The sequence below is a fragment of the Pediculus humanus genome, genomic scaffold, assembly GCF_000006295.1.
Source record: "Pediculus humanus corporis 1103172107621 genomic scaffold, whole genome shotgun sequence".
Classification (NCBI taxonomy): Eukaryota; Metazoa; Arthropoda; class Insecta; order Psocodea; family Pediculidae; genus Pediculus; species Pediculus humanus.
In genome coordinates this window covers 26796-52137 of record NW_002987234.1, presented here as the reverse complement: position 1 = coordinate 52137, position 25342 = coordinate 26796, and the positions used below count along the sequence as shown (strand labels likewise).

Genomic DNA, 25342 nt, shown 5'->3' with positions numbered 1-25342 from the left:
GATGGGGGGATTGGGAGGAGGGGGAGAATGAGGGGGGGGGCGAAATTAAAATTTGCTCGAAAGATTTTTTTGTTTTGTTTGTTTTGTTTTCTTCTCTTAAATTTTTTTTTTTTTTTGTATACGATAATAAATAATTAATAAAATGACACACGATGACAATAGTTTCAAAAGGAGAGAGAGAGAGAGAGAGAGAGAGAGAGGGGGGGGGGAGTGAGAGAGTGAGAGAGAGAGAAAATATTTAAAACTTTGTCGGTCCGATTGTTACAAATGGGAAAATATAATGACGGAATCAAAATAATAATAATGGGGGATAATTTATTAAACTAATTCCGATAATAAATACATAATTTATTTATTAAAGTTTGAGCTTTTGTTTTGTTTTACATTTATTTATTGTTTAAATAAATTAATTTATTTTTAGTTTACAACAAATTTTTTAAATTTCGATTCGAAGTCGTCGAAATGAAAATATTTATAAAAAAAAAAAATGGTGTTTAATTATTATTAAATAACGAAAGGATTAAAGTTGGACACCCTTGTCAATGCTACCAATCGTTTTTTCCCTCAAAGGAAAAAAAGGAAAATTTGTGTCGAATTTAAATTTAAAATCTTTGTTTACGAATTAGTTAAGTTGAGAAAACGTAATTGACCGTTAAACGGTTCAAATTTGTTCTGTTAAAAGTATTATTATTATTATTATTATTTTGTTTTTGAAGAATTAATTATCCGGTTGGAAAAGAGTTTATATTGTTTGTTTATCCCCCCCCACCACCATCACGGAGCCCTAAATGTGGCCAACTTGTTGGTTTTTACCATTTAATACTAATACTAATCGACTGGTACGAAATTAAGAATAATTAGTCAAATGATTGTAAGATCGTAAACGAATTTTCATTTTGTCGCGGCCATTTGCATTTTCGTGTAATTTTTTAAAAAAAAAGGAGTCGGAGTCGTGTAAAATTAGGGTTGGTTCTATCTCGTTCTAAACGTTGGTAAACCTTAAAATGATGATGACGAAGATGGACGAACGATGGTGGTGGTGGTGATGGTGGCGGCGATGCACCTGTTTTTTTGTTAGGACTACCACTTTGATAGGATTTAAAATGTTATCGTCATTATTATTATTATTATTTTTATACGAGTTTAGCGATTTTTTATTATGGGATTTGAGAAATTGATAATAATAATAATTTTCTGCTTTTCTTTCTTTCTTTCTCTCTCTCGGAGAGTTCTTTCTATTTAAAAAAATTTTTTTTTTGTTTTGTTTTTCTTCCAGGTGGAACTCTCTTAGCCAGCACAATTTCCTCACCGTGGAATTCTACGAGTACCGGGCCACCTGCCGATACGAATGGCTCGGGCTCGGATACGAAGAATCTAGACGTTGGGGACATTGATGATGTAAGTGATGTAAGTGTGACGTCATGTGTTCTAAGCATGGGGAAAGGGATTAATAATTTATTCTTTTATTTATTTATTTATTTATTTATTATCGATTCTATTAAAAAAATAATATTTAACCCTTTTTATTTTATTTTCATTTCCGTACGTCTTGCGATTTGTTCAGGACGATAAAGATTTATCAGCAGCCGATGCCGAGGGCGTTTGGAGCCCCGACATTGAACAAAGTTTTCAAGAAGCCCTTGCCATCTATCCGCCTTGTGGAAGAAGGAAAATTATACTTTCGGACGAAGGGAAAATGTACGGTGAGTGTCGATTAACTATCAATCACATTAATAATAATAATAAATACCACGAGACTTCCGGTTAAATTCGTCGTGTCATAAGAATAAAACATAAATTCTCTTTTTCAAATTGTTTAAATTTTTTGGCGGGATTTTCTTTTGATGTAAATAAGCATTCACCTGTTTTATATATTTATAGATATTTTTATTCTTGAAAAAGTTTTCCCTCCTTTTTGTTTTTTGTTTTTGTTCGTCAAAGGAAAAACACGAACACGAAAATTTTGTTTAATAGCAAACGATGAGTCACGTGAAATCCCGCCCCCACCCCCTACCTCCGCGCGCGAGAAAAACATTTTAAGTAAATTTTGAAAGGAAAATTTAATCGGAAAAGTTTTTTTTGGGGGGAGGAAGGGAGGGAGAGATTCGGACGCGTACGAGAAAACGCACGTGGTGGTTGAGTTGCGTAAAAAATTGGGGAGGGGAAGGGCGTAAAATGATTTCGATTATTATTATTTTTTTTTTTTAATGTAAACATTTTCATTTTTTTTCACGTCGAAATTCTTTACGAGAGCAAAAAAATAAAAACAAAGGGCGGAGAACTTGAAGCAAAAAAAAAAAGCCAAAAAAGCGAAAAGTAATTTTCGTTTATTTTTTTATTTTTTTTTCCTCCCCCCCCCCCAGGTTCTCTCTCTCTCTCTTTTATTTTCATTTCTTTTTTTGTATCATTATTATTATTATTTTTTATTTTATCTTTGTACTTTTTTGCTTTTTTTAAAAAAAAAAAAAAACTTTTTGACGCTGTTTTGCCTTTTTTTACTTTTCCCATAATTTTTTCTTTTTTTTTTTTTTTTAATTTTAAATAAATTTTTTTTTTTCTCAAGTTGTTAACTTGTTTAGAAAGAACAAAAGAATAATAATAATAATATTATTATTATTATTAATTTTTTTTCTTTTTTTTTTCGTTCACTGTTGCTCTCGTGCTCCTGACTTTCCACGTTTTTTTTTTTTTTTTTCATTTCTCGTTCCTCCCGCCCCCGTTTTTTTTTCGTTTTTTTTCGGGGGGGGGCTATTTCGTAGTAGAAAAAATTTGATTTTTTTTTGTTTTAAAGGAAGGAAGGAAGTATATTTTGCACATTTTTTTTTTTTTTTTTCAATATAAAAACGAATATTTTTAAATACCCCCCCCTTTCTCCCCTCTCCCCCAGGAAAAAGGACAAAAATTGCTTATATTAAAATTCACTTATTTCTATTATTATTATTATTATTATTATTATTATTATTATTATTATTATTCTTAAGTGACCACTGGAAAAATAAAAAAGAAAGAAAAAAAAATTTTTTTTTTTTGTTTTCCCCCTTTCTTACGGTCAAACAAACGTCTTTAGGTGTTGCTATGGTGACGTCACTAGTGACGTCCTCTCTTACGACTGCTCATAAATATTGAATTCCCCCCACTCGGCCCCCCTCGGACTTTTCTTTTTTTTTCTTTTTAAATTTTTCATTTTAATTTTCTCGTAAAAAAAAAGAAAAAGAAACGTAAAGTTTTTTAATAAGAAAAACAATCACGATAATAATGATAATGATGTTTATCTAATTACGAATTTCGCGGGAACGATTTAAAAGAAAGAAAACGTAAATGTTTTCCAAGTTAGAAATTTATTCGAAGCAGACGACGACATAGTGAAAATAATAATAATTATATTACGTTTAAAAAAAAAAAAAAAAATGTCGCAGATTTTATTATTATTCCTATAAATAGTTTTTTTTTTTTAGGGGTCTCCAAAAAGGGGGGCCTTTTTTAATAATTCGGTTAAGTTTTAAATTGGTCACGTGGTTCTCGTCTTTCTACACTTTTTTAATTTTTAACGTTCGTTTGGAGATTGATCATCTGATTTGTTTTCTCTATATGAGCCAAAATGGAAATCGGAATGGGAGGAAGGGAGGGAGAGGGGAAAGGGAAAAACAAAAATTTGGGTCTTGGATTATTATTATTATTATTATTATTATTTAAAGGTTATCGTTTGTTGATGATACATTAAAATGGAATCAATCGTAAATTATTAAATTGGCCAACCAACCAGATGTAAAGGATTTTTCGCGTAAACAGTAATTAATTACCATGAAATTTTTTTTTTTTTTCGTTTTTTCGTCCTTGGCTGAAATCCAGGTCTGCCAACTACGTCGACGTGAAAGTTTTTAAATTTTTATTTGCTGTTGTTACAAAAACGCCAGGGGAAAAAAAAACGGCGATGATGGCAATGGCGTCGATTTGAAAATCATCATCATCATCATTATTATTATTGTTATTATTATTATTATTATTATTATTATTATTATTAATATAAAAAATAAGGTGTATACGAATTGAAATTTATTTCGAAGGATTTTTATCGATTCGAACCGTGAAAATAATAATAATAATAATGAAGTTTTTTTTTTTTAATTTATTTAAAAATTTAATTTAATAATTTCGATGGCGTTTCTTTTTTTTTTTTTTTGTAATATTTATAAAAAAAAAAGAGAGAGGGAGGGAGGAAAACTGTCTTGCATTGAAGAAGGAAAAAAAAAGATTTCCCTTTCCGTGTAGTAATAAAAAAAAAAAAAAGGAAAGAAAAGAGGAAGAAAATTTTTTTTTATATATATTAAAGCTCTGAAGCTTTTTGGTTCATTCACCGAAGGTTTAAAGAGAATGAAAAATCTCACAGGGAAAAGCGAGGGTTTTCAAAAGAAGAAGAAGTAGCAGTAGTTTTTTTTTTTTTTTCTGGGGGGAGGGGAGAAGTTTTTAGGGTTTGGGAAAACTATGCCAAGAATGTGCAATTAGTGCGCTGTTTCAAGGAAAGAGAGAGAATAGATGAAGAAGGGAAAGTCGATGTTTTGAGTGTAAAAGAGGAAGAAAATGAAAGACGGCGAACGCTTCGGGGGGGGGGGAGAAATTTTCCAGAGAAGATGAAAATAAAAAAGAGGGAAAAATAGAGAGAGAGAAGGAGAGAGAGAGAGAGAGGAAGGAAGGATGGAAAGTCGAGAGAGAGAGAGAGAGGTCGAAGGGAAATGAATTAGTTTTTAGAAAATAAAAGAGAAGTTTTAAAATATGGGAAATAGTAGGTCAAGTTGTTTGAAAATTATTATTATTATTTTTAAGTCTCAATTTCCTTTTTGTCGAATTCATTATTTTTCAATTATAAAACGAGCAAAATTAAATGATGATAATAATAATAATAATAATGATAATGATAATAATAATAATAAAATAGGAATTCTCTCTCTCTATATACATATATAAACATTTAATAAAAGATTTGCGAATTGCTGTTTTTTTTTTTTTTTTTTTTTATCGTGGATTTGCGTGTATAAAAAAATGATTAATTTCTTCTGATTTTTTCTCTGCTGCCACTGCTACTACTGCCACTGCTGCTGCTACTACAACACAACCTCGAAATAGAAATAAATTTTACCAGCATCAAAAGTTTTTTTTTTTTTTTTATTAATTTTTGAGAGTAGGAAGGATTTAAATATCGATCACTGTTAATGAATACATTTTTCCTTTTTAAAAATTAAATTTCGAATCTAATAATTAATAATTTTCAAACAGGGAAAGGGGAAGGGGGGAATTCGATAATCGAATAGTCGATTTATCTATTATTATAAAACTCGTTTGAAAATAAGAACAAAGAAAGAAAGAGAGAGAGAGAGAGAGGGAGAAGAAAAAGGAAAAGGGATTTCTTATTAGTAAAATTTTGTGATTTTGTAAAAGTGATTAAATTAAAACGAAATCATCATCATCATCATCATCATTATTATTAGTATTATTATTATTATTATTAATATTATTAATATTATTATTATTAATATTATTATTAATATTTAAATACGAAAAAATGAAATTAAAGTCGATGTTTACATAAAATGATTTTGTTTGTTATTAGAAAACATTATATATAGGTTTCCACGTTAAATTTTTTTCCCGCGCTTTTGGGAAATTTAAAAAAAAAAAAGAGAGAGAGAGTGTGTGTGTGTGTGTGTGTGTGTGTGTTAGTGCGTGTGTCGCACATATTTCTTGGACGACGCGAAAAAAAAAAATATCGTTACGAAAATCGTTAACGTTTAAAACGAGGATTTTAATAACATTTCGAGAAGGAGTATTATTATTATTATTATCATTATCATTATTTTCCAGGTATTCGATAGTAATTTCAAAGGTTTTTTCTTTTAAGGGGAACAGAGAGAGAGAGAGAGAGGGGGGGGGAGGAGGAGGGAGGAAAAATAAATAAAACTTCAAAAACTTTTTCTTAATAGGTGGTTTTATTGAGACAATTGCGAGAATCAAAAAGACATCAGTAAACATGTCTGCCAGACATTTTTTTTTTTTTTTTTTAAAGAAATGTTCTTACTCAGATTACTGGCGACAGTTTTTAATTATTCACGGTTATCATTGTGAACGCGCACGTTAAAAAAAAAAAAAAAAAGTTAATTATAAATATTGTTGTTATGATGAATAATCGTCAGTCAAACACCTGAACCTGATTATTGTCATTTATTATTATTATTATTATTATTATTTTCGAAGCGAACGAAAAACATAATAAACAAAATGAAACGTTATAACATTAACGGCAAATTTTCTTTCTTTATCTCTTTCTCTCTCTCTCTCTCTCTCTCTCTGTCACTCCTTTACGGGGGAAAAATGAGAAGAACCTGGGACAAACCGGATATGGAAAATTTTAAAAGTTTTTTTTTTTTTTTTTATTAACTTTTTTCTTATTTATTTATTTATTGATTTCAGGGAGAAACGAGTTGATAGCAAGATATATAAAATTACGGACTGGAAAAACGAGAACAAGAAAACAAGTTAGTTCTCATATTCAAGTGTTAGCGAGAAGAAAATTAAGGGAAATACAAGCGAAACTCAAGGTAGTCAGTATTGTTTAAGTTTCCTTTTTATTTAAATAATAATCCTTATATCAAAACATTTAAAAGTCGCGTCTTCTGCTTTAAAAAAAAAAAAAAATAGTTATAATTAAGAGGATGGACGGTGAGATCTAACGACGGGTCCATACGTGTTAATAATTTTACAAACATTTTTTTTTATTTGTTTATCGATTTATTTCGATATATTTCGATATATTTCGATTAATCGAGTAGTGTTGATTCGATTTTTATCATTCGGACATTTTTAAATGAAAACAATAACAAAAACAACAACAACAACAACAAAAGTCACACATTTCGAATTTTTTAAATAAAGTTTAAATATTGTTTGTTTTTTTTCCGCCATTGTTGTTGTTGTTGTCGTGATTGTCGTTGTTGTTGTTGTTGTTTTCTCTAAATGATATTTATCGGTTTTTATAAATATTTAAAAATTTTATAAACGGTTTTTTTTTTTGCGTGTTTGTCGTAAGTAGTAATCGTAAGTCAAATAATAAAAACCTGATAAAGAAATGAAAATTTTTTTTGTAACGGTTCCGCGCGCGTCCGCGCCCACTCCCCCTTTCTTCTTACCTGTTTACACTATTTTCTTATTTATTTATTTATTTATTTATTCATATTTATTTTTTATTTTTACCCTTTTTTGTTTTTGTACGCACATGAATTTAAGATGACTCTTCGTAGATAGTACCCCAAATTTTTTTTTTTTTTTTGTTGCTTTTATTTATTTTTTTGTTAATGGGATTTGTTTGATGGGTTGTTCTGTCCCATTCCCAGGACCATGCAGCCAAAGAAAAGGCATTGCAGACCATGTCCAGCATGAGCTCCGCCCAGATTGTTTTTGCGTCGGCCCTCCATGGGAAAGCGGCCCTACCTGTCTCCTATCCCGGGGCGGTAAGTTTATGTTACTGCTCTTTTTTTTTTTTTTTTTTTTGAAATATTTACTTTTACTAAACTGTACTGTGAATTTGTTTTTTTTTTTTTAACAAATGAATTTTTTTTATATTTTCAACTACATAAAACACACACTTGACAATATCAAAGTGGCAGCAGTGATTAGAAAGAACGAACGAAAAAAAAAAAAAAAAGAATTAATAATACGGTCGAGTAGTAAAGTAAAATTTTTCGATTCCAATCATTGATGTTAATTAACCAATTCATTTCCTTTACGTTTTTATTAAAAAAAAAACGAAACCGTTTTACTATCTCTCTCTCTCTCTCTCTCTCTCTTACTCTCTGTCTCTCTCTATCTCTGCCTCTCTCTCTGTCTCTATCTCTATCTATCTCTTTCTCTCTCTTTACAGTTAACCGCGAAACCTCAATATATACATATTTATATTTTTTTCAGGTTTTTTTGTTTTTATACTTGAATTTTCTTTGCCTCCTCCTCCTCCTTCTTCTTTTTCTTTTTCTTCTGCTTCTTCTTCTTTATCTTCTGCTTCGTCTTCGTTTTCTTCTGCTTCGCCTTTTTTCTTCTTCTCGCGTTCAAAAATTAAATTTTTATTATATTATTTATGTAAACGTTTTAAAAAAGGGATCCACTTTGGAAATCATTTAAGTACATTATTATCATCATTATTATTATTATCATCACTATTATTATTATTATTATTTGGGGCTTAAAATTTTATAATTCATTTTCATTTTCATTTTCATTTTTTTTTTTTTTGTTTTTTATTACGACGACAGAAAAATTTCTTTTTTTTTTTTTCTTTTAAATTATTTTTATTTATAATCGTTAAACTGAAAAGTTTTAACTGCTGGAATTGACAGGACATAAAAACGGTAAAAATGGAAGGTGGGGGGAAGGGGGTGGGAAACAGGGGGGGCAGAGAGTTATAAAATAGGATTTACGATTTAAAACTGAGAAACTTTATCATTATTATTGCTATTATTATTATTATTTCTTTCGCATCCGTGTAATTTTGATGGTTTTTCGTCACTATAAACGACACGAAAAAAAAAGAAAAAATTAAATTAATAATTAGCGTGGAGAAAAATAAAATAAAAAATATCGAAGGGGGATAACGATGGAGGTTGTTCGTTGTTGAGGAAATTCATCCACACCCCCCACTCTCCCCACCTCACCCCCCGGTCTTTTTATCAAAATGGTAATTTTGTGTTAATACAAAGAGTGATAACAAAGGTTAGTTGTTATCTTAATACACACACGTACGTATACAAACACAAACACGCTCACACATACATGTATTGGATAGGGAAAATTCCTTTTCCCTCTCTCTCTCTCTCTCTCTCTCTTTCTCTCTCTTTCTATCACGCGAATAAAAAAAAAACGATTTAGTAGTTAATGGCGACGCAGAAACCATCTTGTTCAATCATTTTTTTTTTTTTTTTGTTTGTTTTCCTCCCCCGTTCCCATTTCCGTTCGAAAAGGGGGGAGGGGGAAAAATGAAATATATATTAATTAGTTTAAAGTTAGGGGGAGGGGTAAGGGAAGGGAAATGCATTGTAGGCTTGAAACGTCTTTTCCTTTTAATACAGATATTTTATTGTTTCAGTTCTGGCAGCCTGGACTACAACCTGGAACGTCACAAGAGTAAGTTTTCACTTTATTTATTTATTTATTTTAAAATCAATCATCATCATTATCATCATTAGTTTTTCACGACAAAATATTGATAACCGCAATCTGAGTCATGACATTTAAGTTAGTTTAAATCAAACAAACGTTTGCACAGATGATGATGATGATGATGATGATGATGATGTCGTAGTTAAATTGTTAAAGAATTTTAATTAGTCGAAACGAGGAAGATGGAAACGTCTGTTTGTTCGTTTGTTTGTTTGTTTGTTTGATGAAAATAACTAAAATTTTTAATATATCGAACTCGTAAAAGCTCTGAAAATAATATTTTTTTTGTATACGGTCAAGGTATGAAGAAACGTGATATCAATAAAAAGGTAGCCTAAATTATTTTTATCGGTTCAGGTATCATCTTTCATTTTTTTTTTTGCCATTAGTTTCCCTTCTGTGAACACGATCGTCTCACTTATCTTTTCTCTCTCTCTCTCTCTCTCTCTCTCTTTTGTTATTTTTAATTTAAATAATTTTTATTTTTTTTGTCGTAGTGTGAAACCATTCGCTCAGCCTCCTTACACGACCGGTAAACCTGCCACGACGGTCGGTGGTGCTGATATAACTCCTAGCGGTCTTCAAACTCCTGCCACGTTGCCGTGGGAAGGACGAGCCATAGCTACCCATAAATTAAGGCTCGTAGAATTTTCCGCCTTTATGGAACAACAAAGAGATCCAGACACTGTAATTTCTTTTTTTTTTTTTCTGGAAAAGTTTCGTTTAAGGGAAGAAAAAATTTTTTTTAATAATTTTTTGTTTTTCGAATTTTCAGTATCACAAGCATCTATTCGTACACATAGGTGGTTCTACGACTTATGCAGATCCACTATTAGAAGCAGTAGACGTTAGGCAAATATACGATAAATTCCCGGAGAAAAAAGGGGGTTTGAAAGAGCTTTACGATAAGGGTCCGCAGAGTGCTTTTTTCCTCGTCAAATTCTGGGCCGATCTCAATACAAACATCCAGGACGAAACGGGAGCGTTCTACGGAGTCACGAGTCAGTAAGTATCATCATTATTATCACCACGAAAAGAAAATTTTCTCTCTCGCGTCAATGAGAAAACATGACAATAATAATAATAATGATGATGAAAAGAGGATTTAAGAAGGAGTGTGAAAGGTTCGTAAGTGCGTAAAGTTTGTTCCCACGGTTTAAACGGGTTGTGTGCGAGAGTGCGCGTGACAAAACCGCCATAACCGCCATGACCGCCATTTTTTTTTTTTTTAATAATACTAATTGCAAAAAGAAAAGAAATATTTGTAATTTATTTTTTTTCCCCGGAATTTGACGTTTTATTTATTTTCTCCAGATACTCGCATAAATCCTGGAATTGAAAAGTTTTTTATTGCCTTTTTTTTTTTTTCATTAACCGAATATTATAATTATCTTTTAGGAAATTTTTACGACTGTGCGTGCGTGCGTGTGCGTGCGAGTGTGCGTGCGAGCGTGAAACCGACAGGAAAAATTTTTTAAATAATTAAAAATGAATATTAATCCATTTCACAATTTCCTTTCCTTTCTTTTCCTTTCACTCTAATACTTTCTTTTAAAATCCAAGCTTAAGTTTTACTACTACTATTATCATTATCATTATCATTATTATTATTATCACTACTACTTAGAATCGTAGGTAATAATATTAATTTGAAGTCACGTGGTATAAAAAAAATTTTTTTTTTTTTTTTCGTAAAAATACAATTAAATATACCCGTTCGTCCGTGAAACCTTACGATAGAAAAAGTAATTGAATATTTATCATAATCAGGTAACAACAACACCCTCCCCTCCTCTCCCTCCCTCCTCACTCTTGTTTTAACTCGAACATAATAATGATAATTAATTAGAAGTTTGTAAATTCGATTACGTAATTTAATTTTTTTTTTTGGGGTTTATGTGAGTGAATCACGGTAGAAAAGGAAGAAAAAATTTTTTTTTTTTTTACTTTGGTAAATTTCAACTCGATATTGTTGTGTAATAGTGTGCGTGTGCGTGTGCGTGTGCGTGCGTGCGTGCAATTTCGTCCGAATACGTGCAATGACATTATTATCATCATCATCATTGTTATTACGTATTAAGTGCAATTATATACGACGATTAATTTTAACATGTGTGTGTGTGTGTGTGTGTGTGTGTGTGTGTGTTCGAACGGGTTTTTATTTATTATTATTTTATTTTTCAGGTACGAGAGTAATGAAAACATGACGATAACGTGTTCAACGAAAGTTTGTTCGTTTGGTAAACAAGTTGTCGAAAAGGTCGAAACGGAATATGCAAGGTTCGAAAACGGTCGTTTCGTGTACAGAATTCACAGATCTCCCATGTGCGAATACATGATCAATTTTATACATAAGTTAAAACACTTACCAGAGAAATATATGATGAACAGTGTCCTTGAAAATTTCACCATACTCCAGGTGAGTTTTTTTACGTTGCGGCGGCGGCGGCCGGGGTCCGGGGGCGGGGCTTCGGCGGCCTGGAGCGAAGGGGAGGGCGGGGAAACAAAATGTTCGGTTTTTTTTGGGTAAAAGTTTTGTTGTTGTTGTCGTTTGTTTGTTTGTTGTTGTTTGTTGTTCCTCAATAACGTTCGTTTTTCACACAAAGAAAATTTTTTTTTCTTTTTTTTAATGCAGGTGGTTACGAATAGAGAAAATCAGGAAACTCTTTTATGCACGGCTTACGTGTTTGAAGTTTCAACGTCCGAACACGGAGCTCAACATCATATTTATAGGCTAGTTAGAGACTAAAACAAATGAAAAAAAAAAGTTTTTTTTTTTTTTTACGCACGTGCACACGTGGTATACAATTTAATATATATATATACATACATACATACATGAACTCGTGTACGGCCACGAGTATTAAAATGGATGAAGGGAGGGAGGGAATGGGGGGGGAAGGAAACAGTGCAAAACCATATTGAAATTATTTTTTTACTACTGTGATTACATTTGTTGCTATCGGCGGCCATCTTTTTTTTAAATATATAAATAATAATGATAATTAATTAATGAGATCACCCGTATATAATTAATTGACATTTTATTATTATTATTACTATTATTACTATTATTTATTTTTTGAAAATGAAATTTTATTATTTATTTAAATGAAAGGTTGTTGTTTTATTTTTTTTTTATATGTTTAAAAAAGAAAAAAAATGGATGAACTGCGGCAGCATTCTATGTTTGTTTGTTTGTTTGTTGGAAAGGATTTCTGACGAAACGCGATTTTTTTACAATTATTGTAAAATTCTAATGAATTTTTTTTTTTTTTTACAACCGTGACATTCGTAGTAAACAAATATTATTATTATTATTATAATTATTATTAGAGACTTTTTTCTTGTTATTATTAAATCACTATCTAAAAACAAAACAAACGGATAAACAAACAAACAAACAAACGAACGAACGAAGGAAATTACTTGTACGATTAAAAAATTTTTTTTTATTGGAAAAAAAAATTAAGGGGAAAATATTCTTACGCGCACAAACGCACACTCACTTACACGTGGGTGAGGGGGAGGGGGAATGCTGCCGTGTGAAAAATATATTCTAGAAAGTTCTTTTTGTGTTCGAGAGTGAGAAAATAAAAAAAAAAAAAAAAATTTCCGTTTAATAAAAGAAAAATTAGGAAAATGCTTTAAATCGACCAGTGCTGAAACAAACGCATTCGTTTTTTTTTTTTTTTTTTTTAATTATTATTATTATTTTGAGCAGACGACGACGATTTTCAAAACCGACCGCCATATGCCAATAAAAAAAAAAAAAGTTGCAATATTCGTACAAAAAAAAAAAACGATTTAAAATTATAAAAAATGAGGGAGAAAAAAAAAGAAAAAAAAATTATTATTATATATGTTTGTATATATATAAAAAAAAAAATAATAATAATAATAATGATTTTTTTAAATATACAAAATAATGAAAAAGAAAATTATTATTATTATTATTATTATTACTGGTAAAGAAAAAGAAAAAAAATAATGATGATAATAATTTACAAAGAAAAGAAAAAGAGAAAAAGAAAGAAAAAAAAGTATTTTGTACAGATTTATTATTATTATTATTATTATTTAGATATTAAGTTAATTACTATGTAGTAATACAAAGAAAAGCAGAAGAAAAATATTGTGTATAAATTAAATAACGTTCAAAAATTTAAATGGTAATAAAATTAATTAATTAATTAAAACATTTTTATCCGAGAGTGCCTAATTGTAAAAAAAAAAAAATTTATATTTACTCACCACAATCTTCTCAAAATTTTTTTTCTTTTTTTTTTGGGGGGGCTAGGAGGAGGAGGAGGAGGAGGGTTGGGGGTAATTTTCGACAATTGATCAAGTACGAAAGAAAATTTTTTATTTATGACACATAAAACAAAATAAATAAAAGAACAAATGGCAACAAAATTTTAACAATAAAAGAGCTTGATTATATATATATAAATTATTATTATTATCATTACTTTTTTTTTATCGTGTGTAACACAAAAGAATAAATATCCGTCAAAATATATATATATATATTTATTTATTTATAATAATAATAATAATAATGAAATTTATTAAATTATATATTATTTACAGTATTTATGACGGCCATGTTGTTTTTTTTTAATTAATTAATTAATTAATTTTTCCAGAGCTCATTTTTTCTTTTTTTTTTTTTATTTAAAATTGAAAAGAAAATTTATTATTATTATTATTGGTAAAAGAGACGACCAAGTTTTAAATATATATTATTATTATTATTATTATAATTATTGATGATGATGATGATGATGATGATAATGGATCTCAAATTTTTTCTTTTTTTCTTTTTTTTTTTTTGATGAAATTTTTTTATATTTTATTTTGAAAATAAAAAAATATATATATATATTATATATTATAAAATTATAGTATAATTAAATTAAAATTTATATATTTAATTAATATTATTATTATTATAATTATTATTATTATTAAATATTTTTTCATTTGTTTTATAATAAGAGAGAAAAAAAATAGGAAAAAAATATTTTTTTTTTTTTTTTATTTAAATGTAAGAAGAATTGTAAAATGATAATAATAATAATAAAAGAAATTGTTTTATATTATTTTGTCCTGTTGTTTTTTTTATATATAAAAATGAAATAATAATAATAATAATAATTAATTTATTTTTATTTTTTATTATTTTGCCTTGGTCGTTTCCATTTTCTATATTTATGGGAATTATTGAGTGAGATTCAAAAGAAAAAAGAAAAAACGACTTTAATATAAAATATAATTTGTAAAAATGAGAATTAAAATAAAAAGAAAAAGTGTTCATTTTTTTTTATTTGTTTGTTTGTTTGTTTGTCCGGTGAGGTTGACAAATTGTAATTTAATTAGATGAAAACAAAACAAATTTTTTTAAAAAATATTAATCAACCTTTATAAACCTGTACGATTTATCATCGCCGTATATTTTTTTTACTTTTATTTATTATTATTAATTTGTATTTACTTAAAAACAAATGAATTTGATTTTTTTTTTATTTAAAAAAAAAAAAAAAGTGAAAAAAAATATAAATTTATAAAAATTTTTTATTTTGTTTTTAAATGATTATTATTATTATTTTTAAAAAAGAATGTTTTTTTATTTTCCGTTGAGCTGCCTATTTAATAAAATTAATTATAATAATAATGATGATAATAAATGATCGATATGTTTTTATTTTTATCAATTTATTATTAAAATTAAAGACGTTTGAAGAAAAGTAGACATTTTGTATTATTAAAAGTAAACAAAATCTATCACAGAGTAAATAAACAAAACGATAAAAACGTTAAACTCTTAGTTTACACTCTGTGAAATTACGCTCTATGGTATGTAGTTAAATCGTTGTGAATATAATTTTAAAAAATGATTGACCTTACAGTTAATTTTTGTCCCCTATCTTAATATCAAAGTACAATTTATTAAATTTTTTTTTTTTTTAATAAAAAGAAAATAAAAGTTTTTTATAAATTTTAAATTATTTTTGAAATGTAAGAAATGATTTCAAGTGTAAAAAATTTTTACGTTCTTGGTTGTCCATTAAAAAAAAATTTAGATTTTTACGTAAGTTAATTTCAATATTAATTAAACGTCATCTTTAAAACATTAATTTATTTTTATCGAAAAATATTTTTTTATTATTTTATTACGTAATTTGATAAAAGTTAAAAGATATAAAAAAAAATTTTTATCTTTTTAAGTAAAGAAAAAAAAAATCTTAAAAACTCAATATTGTAATGAATTTCAAATGGTGTGATTATAAGATTAAATTGTGTTTTATTCACATTGTGATTCGGTCTTAACCTCAACTGCCTAACACATAAAACATGGCTAAAAGTATAAGATCTAAAAGAAAAAGAAAATTGCGTGCAATTAAAAGAGTTAGATATGCGGAAAAAGAATTGGCTAGGTTAAAACAAACGCTAGGTATTGTTGATAAAACTAAGGAAAAAAAAGATAGCAGCGAAAATGCAATGGACGTTGTTGAAGTGCCTGATGTTCCAAAAGATGCAAATTGTACAGTTGAAGGAAATGTGATTGAATTCAGTCTTAAAAAGGAAAAGAATAAATCTGATTCGAAAAAAGAAAATGAAAGGATCGGTGTCGTTTTTCCAAGTGAAGCTATGAAAATGGATGTTGTTACGTTAAATGACATAAAAAAATTAGGAGGTTATCCAAAATGGATGAATCAACGTTACATTCACAAGATGTCTAAAATAAAAAGGCGGAATAAGAATAAAATAAAAAGAATTCAAAAATCGAACAAACGTAGATAAAAAAAACTTTAAGTGAAAATAATAATTAAATTTTGACCATTTAAATTTTTTTGAAATAAATTAATTTTAATTTAAACATGAGTGTTTTTTTTTTTTTTTCATTTTGTTATAACCTTTATATACCTCCTTAAATATTTCTTTATTTCAATATTCTATTTAAAAAAATTTTTTATTTCCAGGGAATCATTCCGACATTTCTAGATGTTAGATGTGGAGTTAAAACATTGCCGGAAAGTTTCAAAAAAAAAATTGCTGAAGGACCACAGTTGGATCACTTTTTAGAACAACAAAGTAAAGATTGGAGCGATTACACAGGGGACCTTAAAAAAGAAAAAGGAGAATTGAAAAGATTAAGGTTACCACCATGGCTAAAAACGAAAATTCCAACAGGAGAAAATTTTTCCAAATTAAAAACACAATTGAGAAATCTTAATTTACATACCGTTTGCGAAGAGGCAAGATGTCCAAATATCGGAGAATGTTGGGGAGGTGGAAAATATGGCACAGCCACAGCTACAATTATGGTATGCATTGCAAATTTTATTAAAACACATGTAATAATTTTTCTCTCTCTCTCTCATGAAGTAATATACCAAAAAAAAAATTTTTTCTTTTTAGCTAATGGGAGATACTTGTACGAGAGGATGCAGATTTTGTTCGGTAAAAACTTCAAGAGCTCCTCCACCTTTAAATCCACTCGAACCTGTTAACACAGCTTCTGCAATAGCAGAATGGGGTTTGGATTATGTTGTGTTGACTTCAGTAGATAGAGATGGTATAAAATTATTTGTATTCGAATCTTTATTAACTTTCATTTATTAATTTTTTTTTTTTGTTGATCAAATTTAGATTTACCCGATGGTGGTTCCAATCATTTTGCAGAAACTGTTAGAGAAATTAAAAAACGGTTGGTGAACATATGTTTATTTATCATTATTTAAATAGTTTTTCAATCTGACATGTTTTTTTTTTTGTTTAGTAATCCCAACATCATTGTGGAATGTTTAGTACCTGATTTCAAAGGAAGTAGAAAAGAAGTAGAAACAATCGTCAATTCGAAATTAGATGTTTTCGCTCATAATATCGAAACGGTCGAAAAGTTGACACCGTACGTGAGAGATAGAAGAGCCAAATATCGTCAATCTCTCGACGTGTTATCATCAGCCAAAGAATTTAACTCCGATTTATTAACAAAGTCATCGATAATGTTAGGTCTGGGAGAAACCGATGATGAAGTGATGGAAACCATGAAAGATCTTAGAACTTGCGGAGTGGACTGCCTGACATTAGGCCAATACATGCAGCCCACGAAGAGACATTTACAGGTCGATCTTTCATATCTTTATCGATAAACACGGTTCTGAAATGTATTCTGAACAAATTATTCTGAACAAAAGGTTTTTTGTTTTGTAGGTCGTGGAATACGTAACGCCAGAAAAATTTAAACATTGGGAACAAGTAGGAAACGATTTAGGATTTTTATATACTGCTAGTGGTCCATTAGTTCGCTCTTCGTACAAAGCTGGAGAATTTTTCATATCCAGCATAATAAAACAAAGGAAAACGAATCAATGATAATAATAATAATAATAATAAAACAAATATCATGTTTAAAAATAAATAAGTAATATTAAATTGTAAATTATTTAAAATTTTAATAACGATATTAATATATTTCAGAATGATTAATTAATTTTTTTTTATTTTTCAACAAAATAAAGTCCCATAAATAATAATAATAATAATAATAATAAAACAACGGGAAAAACGTATTTGTTGTCAAAAAAATCAGGAGCTATGGAACGGAAAGATTTTCGGCCGATTACATGTTTACCTACAATGTACAAAATAATAACAGCTATTATTTCTGGAAAGATTTATGGGCACCTGAGAAAGAATAACATTTTTCCTCCTGAACAATATGGATGTAGAAAAGAGTCTTATGGTTGCAAGGAGGTTTTTTTAATAAATAAATTGATCATGGCCAGTGCAAAACAAAAGAGGAAGAATTCAGGCATGGCATAGATTGACTATCAAAAGGTCTTTGATAGTGTACCTCATCACGAATGGATTATTGAGGCATTGAAAATATATAAAGTAGACCCTAAAATTACAGCGTTCTGCGAGAAGAGTATGAAAAATTGGTGCACCCAACTGGAAGTGCAAAAATACTCTTATAGGAAAATATTTATAAAAAGATGAATTTTTCAGGGAGATTCATTGTCGCCACTTTTATTTTGCATGTCTTTAATTCCTCTGTCCAGACAGTTTAATATCAAGGATCAAGGATATGAGTTGGTACCGGGAGACAGGAAAAACACCCATATATTGTACATGGATGACCTGAAGATATATGCGAAGAGCGAAGAAGAATTGAAGAAAATGTTAAGGACGGTACAAACTTTTTCCTTTGACATCAACATGAAATTTGGTTTGGAAAAATGTGCCAGAGTTAATATTGTCAGAGGAAAGTTAAAACGGAAGGAAAATATAGAAGACCCTGAAGAAGAACTTATTAAAGTACTGGACCCTGGATCAACATACAAATATTTGGGGATTGAAGAAAATTTTGGGATAGCCAACAAGGAAATTAAACCGTGATTGAAGAAAGAATATTAAAAAAGATCGAGGCTTATATTACAGTCGGAACTGAATGGAAAAAATAAGTTAAACGCCATCGACACATTAGCAGTTCCAGTAATAGAATACAGTTTTGGCCTCGTCGACTGGACAAAAGAAGAAATCACGCACCTGAACCGAAGGACAAGAAAAATACTATGAATGGGCATCACATTCAAAAGCTGATGTAAAGAAGGTTGTAAGTCCACCAAGACGATATGTATCGAATTTGTTAATCACAGTCGGAAACAATTCCGGCTGTCCAAAATTGGCAAAACATGAATACTTAGAAAGGCACAATAAAATATGTCAATATCTCCATTGGCCGAAAATATGGAATGGATGGATTACCCAAGGAGTGGTACCAACCCCGGTTGCGACAAGGGGTTCATGCACGGTTCTGTACGACCAACAAATCCACACACTGACAAAACTGATTTTATCATAATAAAAAACAAGAGTTGGAGTAATTTAATAAAATTATTTATTAATTATTGATTTAAGTATTGATCAAATTTCTATACTTTAAATCTATCAATCTTTAAGGTTTAATTTTCTGATTTTTGATTGTTTTAGGTCTTTATCTGAATCAAGTCAGGAGGAATTGGTAACCTATAATAATAATAATTGATTTTAGCGAAGGGAATTATGAAAAGGAACAACAGACTCCATTTAATAATTGTTACATCTCCTGAGCTGATTATAAGTAGAAGTTGAGCTAAATATCTTGTCATACTAAAGAAGAAATAGAGTTAATTCAATAAAAAAAACTTGGAACTAATTTATTTATAGTATTTTGTGGATATAAAATCTTTGTACTCCTGTTTTAAATGTGAATCTATTGATTGTATATTATTTTATTCCTCCATTTTCTTTTGTTAACCTGTTACATTATAATATATTTTGCCAATAAAAATATTAAAAATACTTGTAACTAATTTATTTATTGTATCGAGTGAATATAAAATCTCCATACACCCCCCAATCAAATCTCCATACCTGATTTTAGGTGTACTCAGTACACTTTCATTTTTTTATGTTTGCCTGACACGTAAAAAAACGAAATTTTGCTATATTTTGCATTATATTGCGAATTTCGCATTTTATTTTTTATTATACCTCCTTGGATCTTATGTTTTTCTGATACATCGGAGAAAAATTTTCGATGTTTTAAGTTAAAAATGACCTTGAGCGCGAAAATCCAACGTTTACGATTTATTCTAAAGTAGGTCGACCTTGAATACAAGGCCATTAGTTTTAAAATTCAATTTTGTGAAATTTTTCATGGTCACGATTTTTCAACCAAGGTCGACCTTGTTTACTGTTTACGCTAAGTAGGACGACCTTGTATATTTTACCTGGCACACATTTTATTTTAAGCGGGAATCCATTGTTTGAATTTTATTTTATTTTACTTTATACCTCCTTGGACTTATGTTTTTCTGATACATAAGATCAAATTTTTCACTGAGGAAAGGTAGAAGGGTAGAAACCTCAGGAATATATGTTGAAAAAGCTCCGACAAACATCAGGACGCATTGTCGTCATTATAATAATAATAATAATAATAAGCGGCATACCAGAATGCCATAATTGGAATGGGAAAATACATAGAATCCCATCAAGAGGACCCTATCTTAGCCCAAGTTATACATACGGAAGAAAAAATTACAAAAAAAGGAGTACTGAAAAGAGCAAAACAAATCGTCAAAGAAAATAAAGAAAACGAGATATTGGATGAAGGGCAACTTGCAACTTATGATAGCAAAGCCCAATCTCAGAAGAAATTAAAAGGCAAGTAATCATTTTGTTTTTTTTTTAAATTTATGTATATATTAATGAAAATTTTTGCAGTTTTCTTTTTTCTTTTGGGAAACAGACATTTTTTCGTTTTCTACTGTACTACAAAACATCAATGATAATTTTTTTGTTTACTGCAATACGTCATCATACTTTTCAAACAAATAAATAAATAAAATGCTATGAAAAACACAATTTATGTAAAAAAAAAAAATCTTACAAAATGAAAATTAAAAAAAAAAAAATAATGCTAATAAAAAAAAGGAACTCATAAAAATGAATTGAAATTTTTTTCTTTTTTAAATTTACTGAGTTGTATCTGGAGAATTAGATGATGATTTTTCTTGAAAACAGGTATCGTTCGATTGACTGATTGTTGTACCTATCGAATCAGTTGAGGACACATCTTCAGTCTTTGTTTTTTTCGCTGATATTTCCGATTCGCTATCAACAACCTCCAAATGACGTTTTTTACATTTAAAAAATGTCGATTCTTTAAATTGTACTATAATGGCTGTCATGTTATCGCAACCCGTTCCATCGCAAAGAGTGTTCGGAGCCAAACAATGATCGAACATCTTTAAAAAAAATATAAATCTCTAAATGAAAAAACTCCAAACAAACAAACAAACAAAACTAAATTAAATATTTTTACTTCTTCGCAAATTTTCGACACTTTTTCATTTTTCTCGATAAGCCTCGGTCTAACAAAATCTACAACTTCTTTACTAGACATTGAATTCCATATTCCATCGCAAGCTAAAACCATAAATTCTATATCCGGTTCTAAATCTATTATTTGAATGTCTGGTAATGGAGAAATCATTTGTTCTTCCGGTGGCAAATCTGCCGTACGCTTGTACACGTGATCACCTATTAATTGGAAAAACCATGGGTGATGACATTTTGAAAAAAAAACAAAAAGGCGCGAAATTGTTTTTTGGAAAGCAAAAAGATCCGTGAAAAATTTTACCTAATGCTCTTGATAAATTTAAACCGTCGTTGACTCTTCCAGCGCTGACCCTTCCTCCAGCTTTTTCTATTCGTTTTAATTCGATATCGTTTTCCGGTTTGTGATCTATACTTAATTCTACGGCTTCGCCATTTTTTGATACCACGCATCTGCAATCTCCAGCATTTGCGACGTAAATTTTATTATTTTTAATCAATGCCACGAGAGCCGTACAACCGCTTTCCGATCCAGGCTGGAAAAACAAAAAATTATTTTCTTTTATTTTTTTTATCCAGGAAATTGAAGTTTTTCACAATTAAATCTTGGCTTAATCTTACTTCCATAAAACAACGATCTATTTCATCATCATCATCATAATCTCCATCGTCATCCCCATCGTTTTCATCATCATCATCTTTTTCATCGTCCTCGTCATCATCTCCTTTACTTACTTCTTCTTCGTCGTCATCATCATCATCCTCATCAACCTCATTATCATCATCATCATCATCATCATCACTACGACTTTCTGGACCATTAAAAGATACATCATCACTATCACTTTCGCTCATTTCTTCATTAACATCTAAGAGTTGAAAGAGTAAAAAATTAGAAATTATAAAAAATAAAATTATGTACATATTTGTAAAAAAAAAAAAAAAATTTACCTGAATGTATAAACTTCTGGAAAAGTTTTTCTGGGGAGTCTTGATTTTTTTCAACATTGGCCTTAGGCTGATGCTTAACTAATGCTTTACCTTTACCTGATTTTTTTGGTTCATTCGATTCACCGTTTTCCACAGATGAACTTATAGTATTTTCGACTGTACTATTTTTAAATTTACCATTACAGCTTGATTTACTAGTATTATCTACTACTTCTGAACTAGTTGATTTTACAATTTCTTCTTTATTGGAACTGTTATTTGATTCAGTTTGAACTTTGCTCGGTGTAACATTTGATTCACCACTACCGGAAGTGTCAATCTTACTATTTTCACCCTTGTTTGATTTTATTGACCCATTTGAAGTTGAATCAAGCAATGGCTTTTTAATTTTGTCAACACAGTTATATTTTTCACTTAAACTTTTTCTCGAAACTGCACAAGATGATGATGAACTTGACACTTCAGATTCTGATTCATTGAAGCTTGTATTCGATTTACTAGAACTACATTCCGTTTCATTAGAACTTACTTCACTGCACCTTACTGAATCATTTGATAAAACTTTATTACTACTAGACTGTGTGGCTTCGGAATTATTAGTCTTTTCATTTTCTTTACGATTTAAAACATATTTAGCCATAACATCTTCGATTGCCATTTGCGCTTCCTCCTTTAAACTACCCAAGTTTTCATCCTCAGACTCGGATTCATCATCATTATTGTATTCATTATACTTGGCAAGCTTTTGTAAAAGTTCAACCACTTCAGGTTCTTTTAATGTGCAGTCAAACTTTACAAAAGACTCCTTTAATGCTTTTTCAAAGTCACCTTTTTTATAAAACTCATTTTCTTTAATGAAATTTGGTAAATGTAGAGATGTATACTCTGATACTTCATTACCACCATGCCCATCGTACACCGCAAATAATGAAGCATCTGAATCAAAGTCTAATAAGCAGTTGTGAGCATCCTAAGAAGAAACGTAAGATATTATTAGAAAGTAAAAATAAAATATCCTACTAAAAAATAAAATTTAACAAGTAGGTGGTTTCAGTAGCTATTTGCATACATGTACATATGCGTGTATATGTGGTTTAAGATATTGTTTAACAAACATTTTTGATTAAGCAAATGTTTTTTTTCTTTTTTTACAAAATGGAGTAAGGAATTTCATAATTTTTTTTAGCAATACATACTTCTTGTGTTTCCCTCCATCCCTGCATTGAGCTCACACCATATATAATTTTCCCATTTTCCTCGTCTGAAGAATGTTTATCCGTAACAGGATGCAACAAATATGCACCCAAACTCAAGCCCATGATTTTATTCAAAAGTTTACATACAATACTTTCTTTAAATAGTAATTACGAATAATAATTATGCCAACTTCAAACATAAATTACAATTCCGCCATTTTATAGAGGGTACATCATATACGGTTTCAAAAAACTGCCTGAATTGATTTAAAATCATAGAGTAATTAAACTAATTTGAAATATTTTTTTAAAAATGTCCAAGTGTTTGCAAAAAATATTAATTTCAAAACAAGTATCATTAATTTCAAATTTAGGGAATACGTACAAAAATTCTCATTTACTCAATCAAAAACATAATGGTTTTAGTTGTAAAATTTTAAAAAAAGAATTGCCAGTCGGTCAATTATGTTGTCAGTTTCAACAAAGTAGAAATTTTTCATCTGAATACTTTCAAGAATTAAATACTAACATTCATAATTTTGTTACAACAAATGCACCCACCGTGGCTATCAAAAACTTTTTAATTGAATTACATGACATGAGCGGGTTACCCTGGTGGAGTGAAATTCTTTTAGTAACTGCCGGTATGAAATTGGTTATAGGATTACCCATAGGGGTTTTTCAAGTAATTTTATTTTCTAAAACAATTTTTTTAACCGTTACTTATTATTTTAATTACATTAATTTTTTCTAGCAACATATAATAGCAAAAATAAATCTTACCAAAATGCAACATAGTATAATATGTAAAAAATTAGAATCTGAACTATCACTTATGGCAAGAAGAGGAAAGTGGAGCGATATGAAAAAACAAAGAGCTTTCATTACTCAAGTTTGTAAATTTACATTTAAAAAAATATTATCTTATAAATGAGTTTAAAAAAAAAAATTTGTTAAACCTGACAATGTTTATTTTTTCAGCAAAAAATGATTTGGTCAGATTTAGTTGTAAAAAACAATTGCCATCCATTTAAATTGGTTATTTTAACATGGGCTCATCTTCCTCCTTGGATCCTACTTTCATTTTCTATCAGAAGTTTATGTGAAAAAGATTTAGGTAAAAATACCACACTCTACTAATTTCCTGTAGTAAATTACAATCAAATCAAGAGTTTATCAAAAAACCAATTATGCTAAATCAAATTTTTTCTTTTAGTTTCTCCTATGACATATTTACAGTTACAAACGGAAGGATTGTTTTGGAACAGTAATCTTATTCAACCTGATCCATATTTTATTTTACCAGTAACATTATTTCTTTCAACATATTTATTTCAAGATTTGATACAATTATCAATTGGTAGAAAACCTACAAGTTTTTTTTTAAAGGTGTTTTCTACTATATTTAGATTTTCTGCAGTACTCTTTTTGATTGTCGGTGCAATCGTACCCAGTGTAATTTTTTTTTATTATTTTTCTCATGGTTATAAATATGATCCTTTAATATTTAATAACTTGGCTAATTTTTTTCATTTTTCAGGGCTTATCTTTATATTGGAGTGTATCAATACTTTGCAGCATCGCTCAACATCTACTACTTTTATCTCCTAAAGTTAGACGACTGTTGAGAATTCCTATCACTCCTTTAGAAAAACAAAATCCTTACAAACATTTAGCAGATAGTTTTGTTGAAAAATATTCAAAGTATTTTAAAAAATCACAGTAATTAAATAATAATTGAAAAGTATTTTTTTTTTTTTTTAATAACAAATTTAAACAAAGAATAAATTCTGGCTCTTATCGGAATGAGGATAATTGATAACTGTAAATAATAATTTTATCTGTTTGTTGGTCTCTGTTTTTATCTTTCAAATACTTTGAAAGTATTCAAAAAAAAAAAAATTAATAACAATTTCATTTGGAAAAAATGTTTTTCTTTATTTAATGATTGTGTCTCGAAAAAAAAATGCCAAAAATTTAACAAAATTATCAACAACTTTTTTTTGTTACAAAAACAACTTACACATTTACTTACACACAAACAAACAAACACATTTCATTGATTGCCTCCCTTGTGAAATAATAATAATAATAATAATTAA

The 25342-nt window shown here is 29.0% G+C and overlaps 4 protein-coding genes across 4 annotated transcripts; 3 read left to right on the top strand and 1 right to left on the bottom strand.

Moving 5' to 3' along the window:
- Positions 1 to 1159: 1159 nt before the first annotated feature.
- Phum_PHUM251000 (transcriptional enhancer factor TEF-1, putative) lies at positions 1160 to 11947 on the top strand (the record flags this gene model as incomplete). The annotated part of the gene is made up of 9 exons (XM_002426351.1): positions 1160 to 1228; positions 1565 to 1703; positions 6463 to 6590; positions 7383 to 7499; positions 9125 to 9162; positions 9696 to 9885; positions 9974 to 10203; positions 11383 to 11617; positions 11834 to 11947. 9 exons carry the CDS (start codon positions 1160 to 1162, stop codon positions 11945 to 11947), a joined length of 1260 nt encoding a protein of 419 aa, XP_002426396.1.
- A 3608-nt stretch (positions 11948 to 15555) lies between these two features.
- Phum_PHUM250990 (lipoic acid synthetase, putative) lies at positions 15556 to 17580 on the top strand (the record flags this gene model as incomplete). Its single annotated transcript, XM_002426350.1, has 6 exons — positions 15556 to 15997; positions 16207 to 16529; positions 16624 to 16780; positions 16855 to 16912; positions 16985 to 17330; positions 17419 to 17580. The coding sequence occupies 6 exons, from the start codon at positions 15556 to 15558 to the stop codon at positions 17578 to 17580; spliced, it is 1488 nt and encodes a 495-aa protein (XP_002426395.1).
- A 3149-nt stretch (positions 17581 to 20729) lies between these two features.
- Positions 20730 to 23363, bottom strand: Phum_PHUM250980 (protein phosphatase 2C gamma, putative; the record flags this gene model as incomplete). The annotated part of the gene is made up of 6 exons (XM_002426349.1): positions 20730 to 21002; positions 21080 to 21297; positions 21398 to 21629; positions 21715 to 21962; positions 22135 to 23014; positions 23241 to 23363. 6 exons carry the CDS (start codon positions 23361 to 23363, stop codon positions 20730 to 20732), a joined length of 1974 nt encoding a protein of 657 aa, XP_002426394.1.
- A 190-nt stretch (positions 23364 to 23553) lies between these two features.
- Phum_PHUM250970 (cytochrome oxidase biogenesis protein, putative) lies at positions 23554 to 25059 on the top strand (the record flags this gene model as incomplete). The annotated part of the gene is made up of 6 exons (XM_002426348.1): positions 23554 to 23925; positions 23995 to 24132; positions 24222 to 24357; positions 24457 to 24695; positions 24781 to 24944; positions 25023 to 25059. The coding sequence occupies 6 exons, from the start codon at positions 23554 to 23556 to the stop codon at positions 25057 to 25059; spliced, it is 1086 nt and encodes a 361-aa protein (XP_002426393.1).
- Positions 25060 to 25342: the final 283 nt, after the last annotated feature.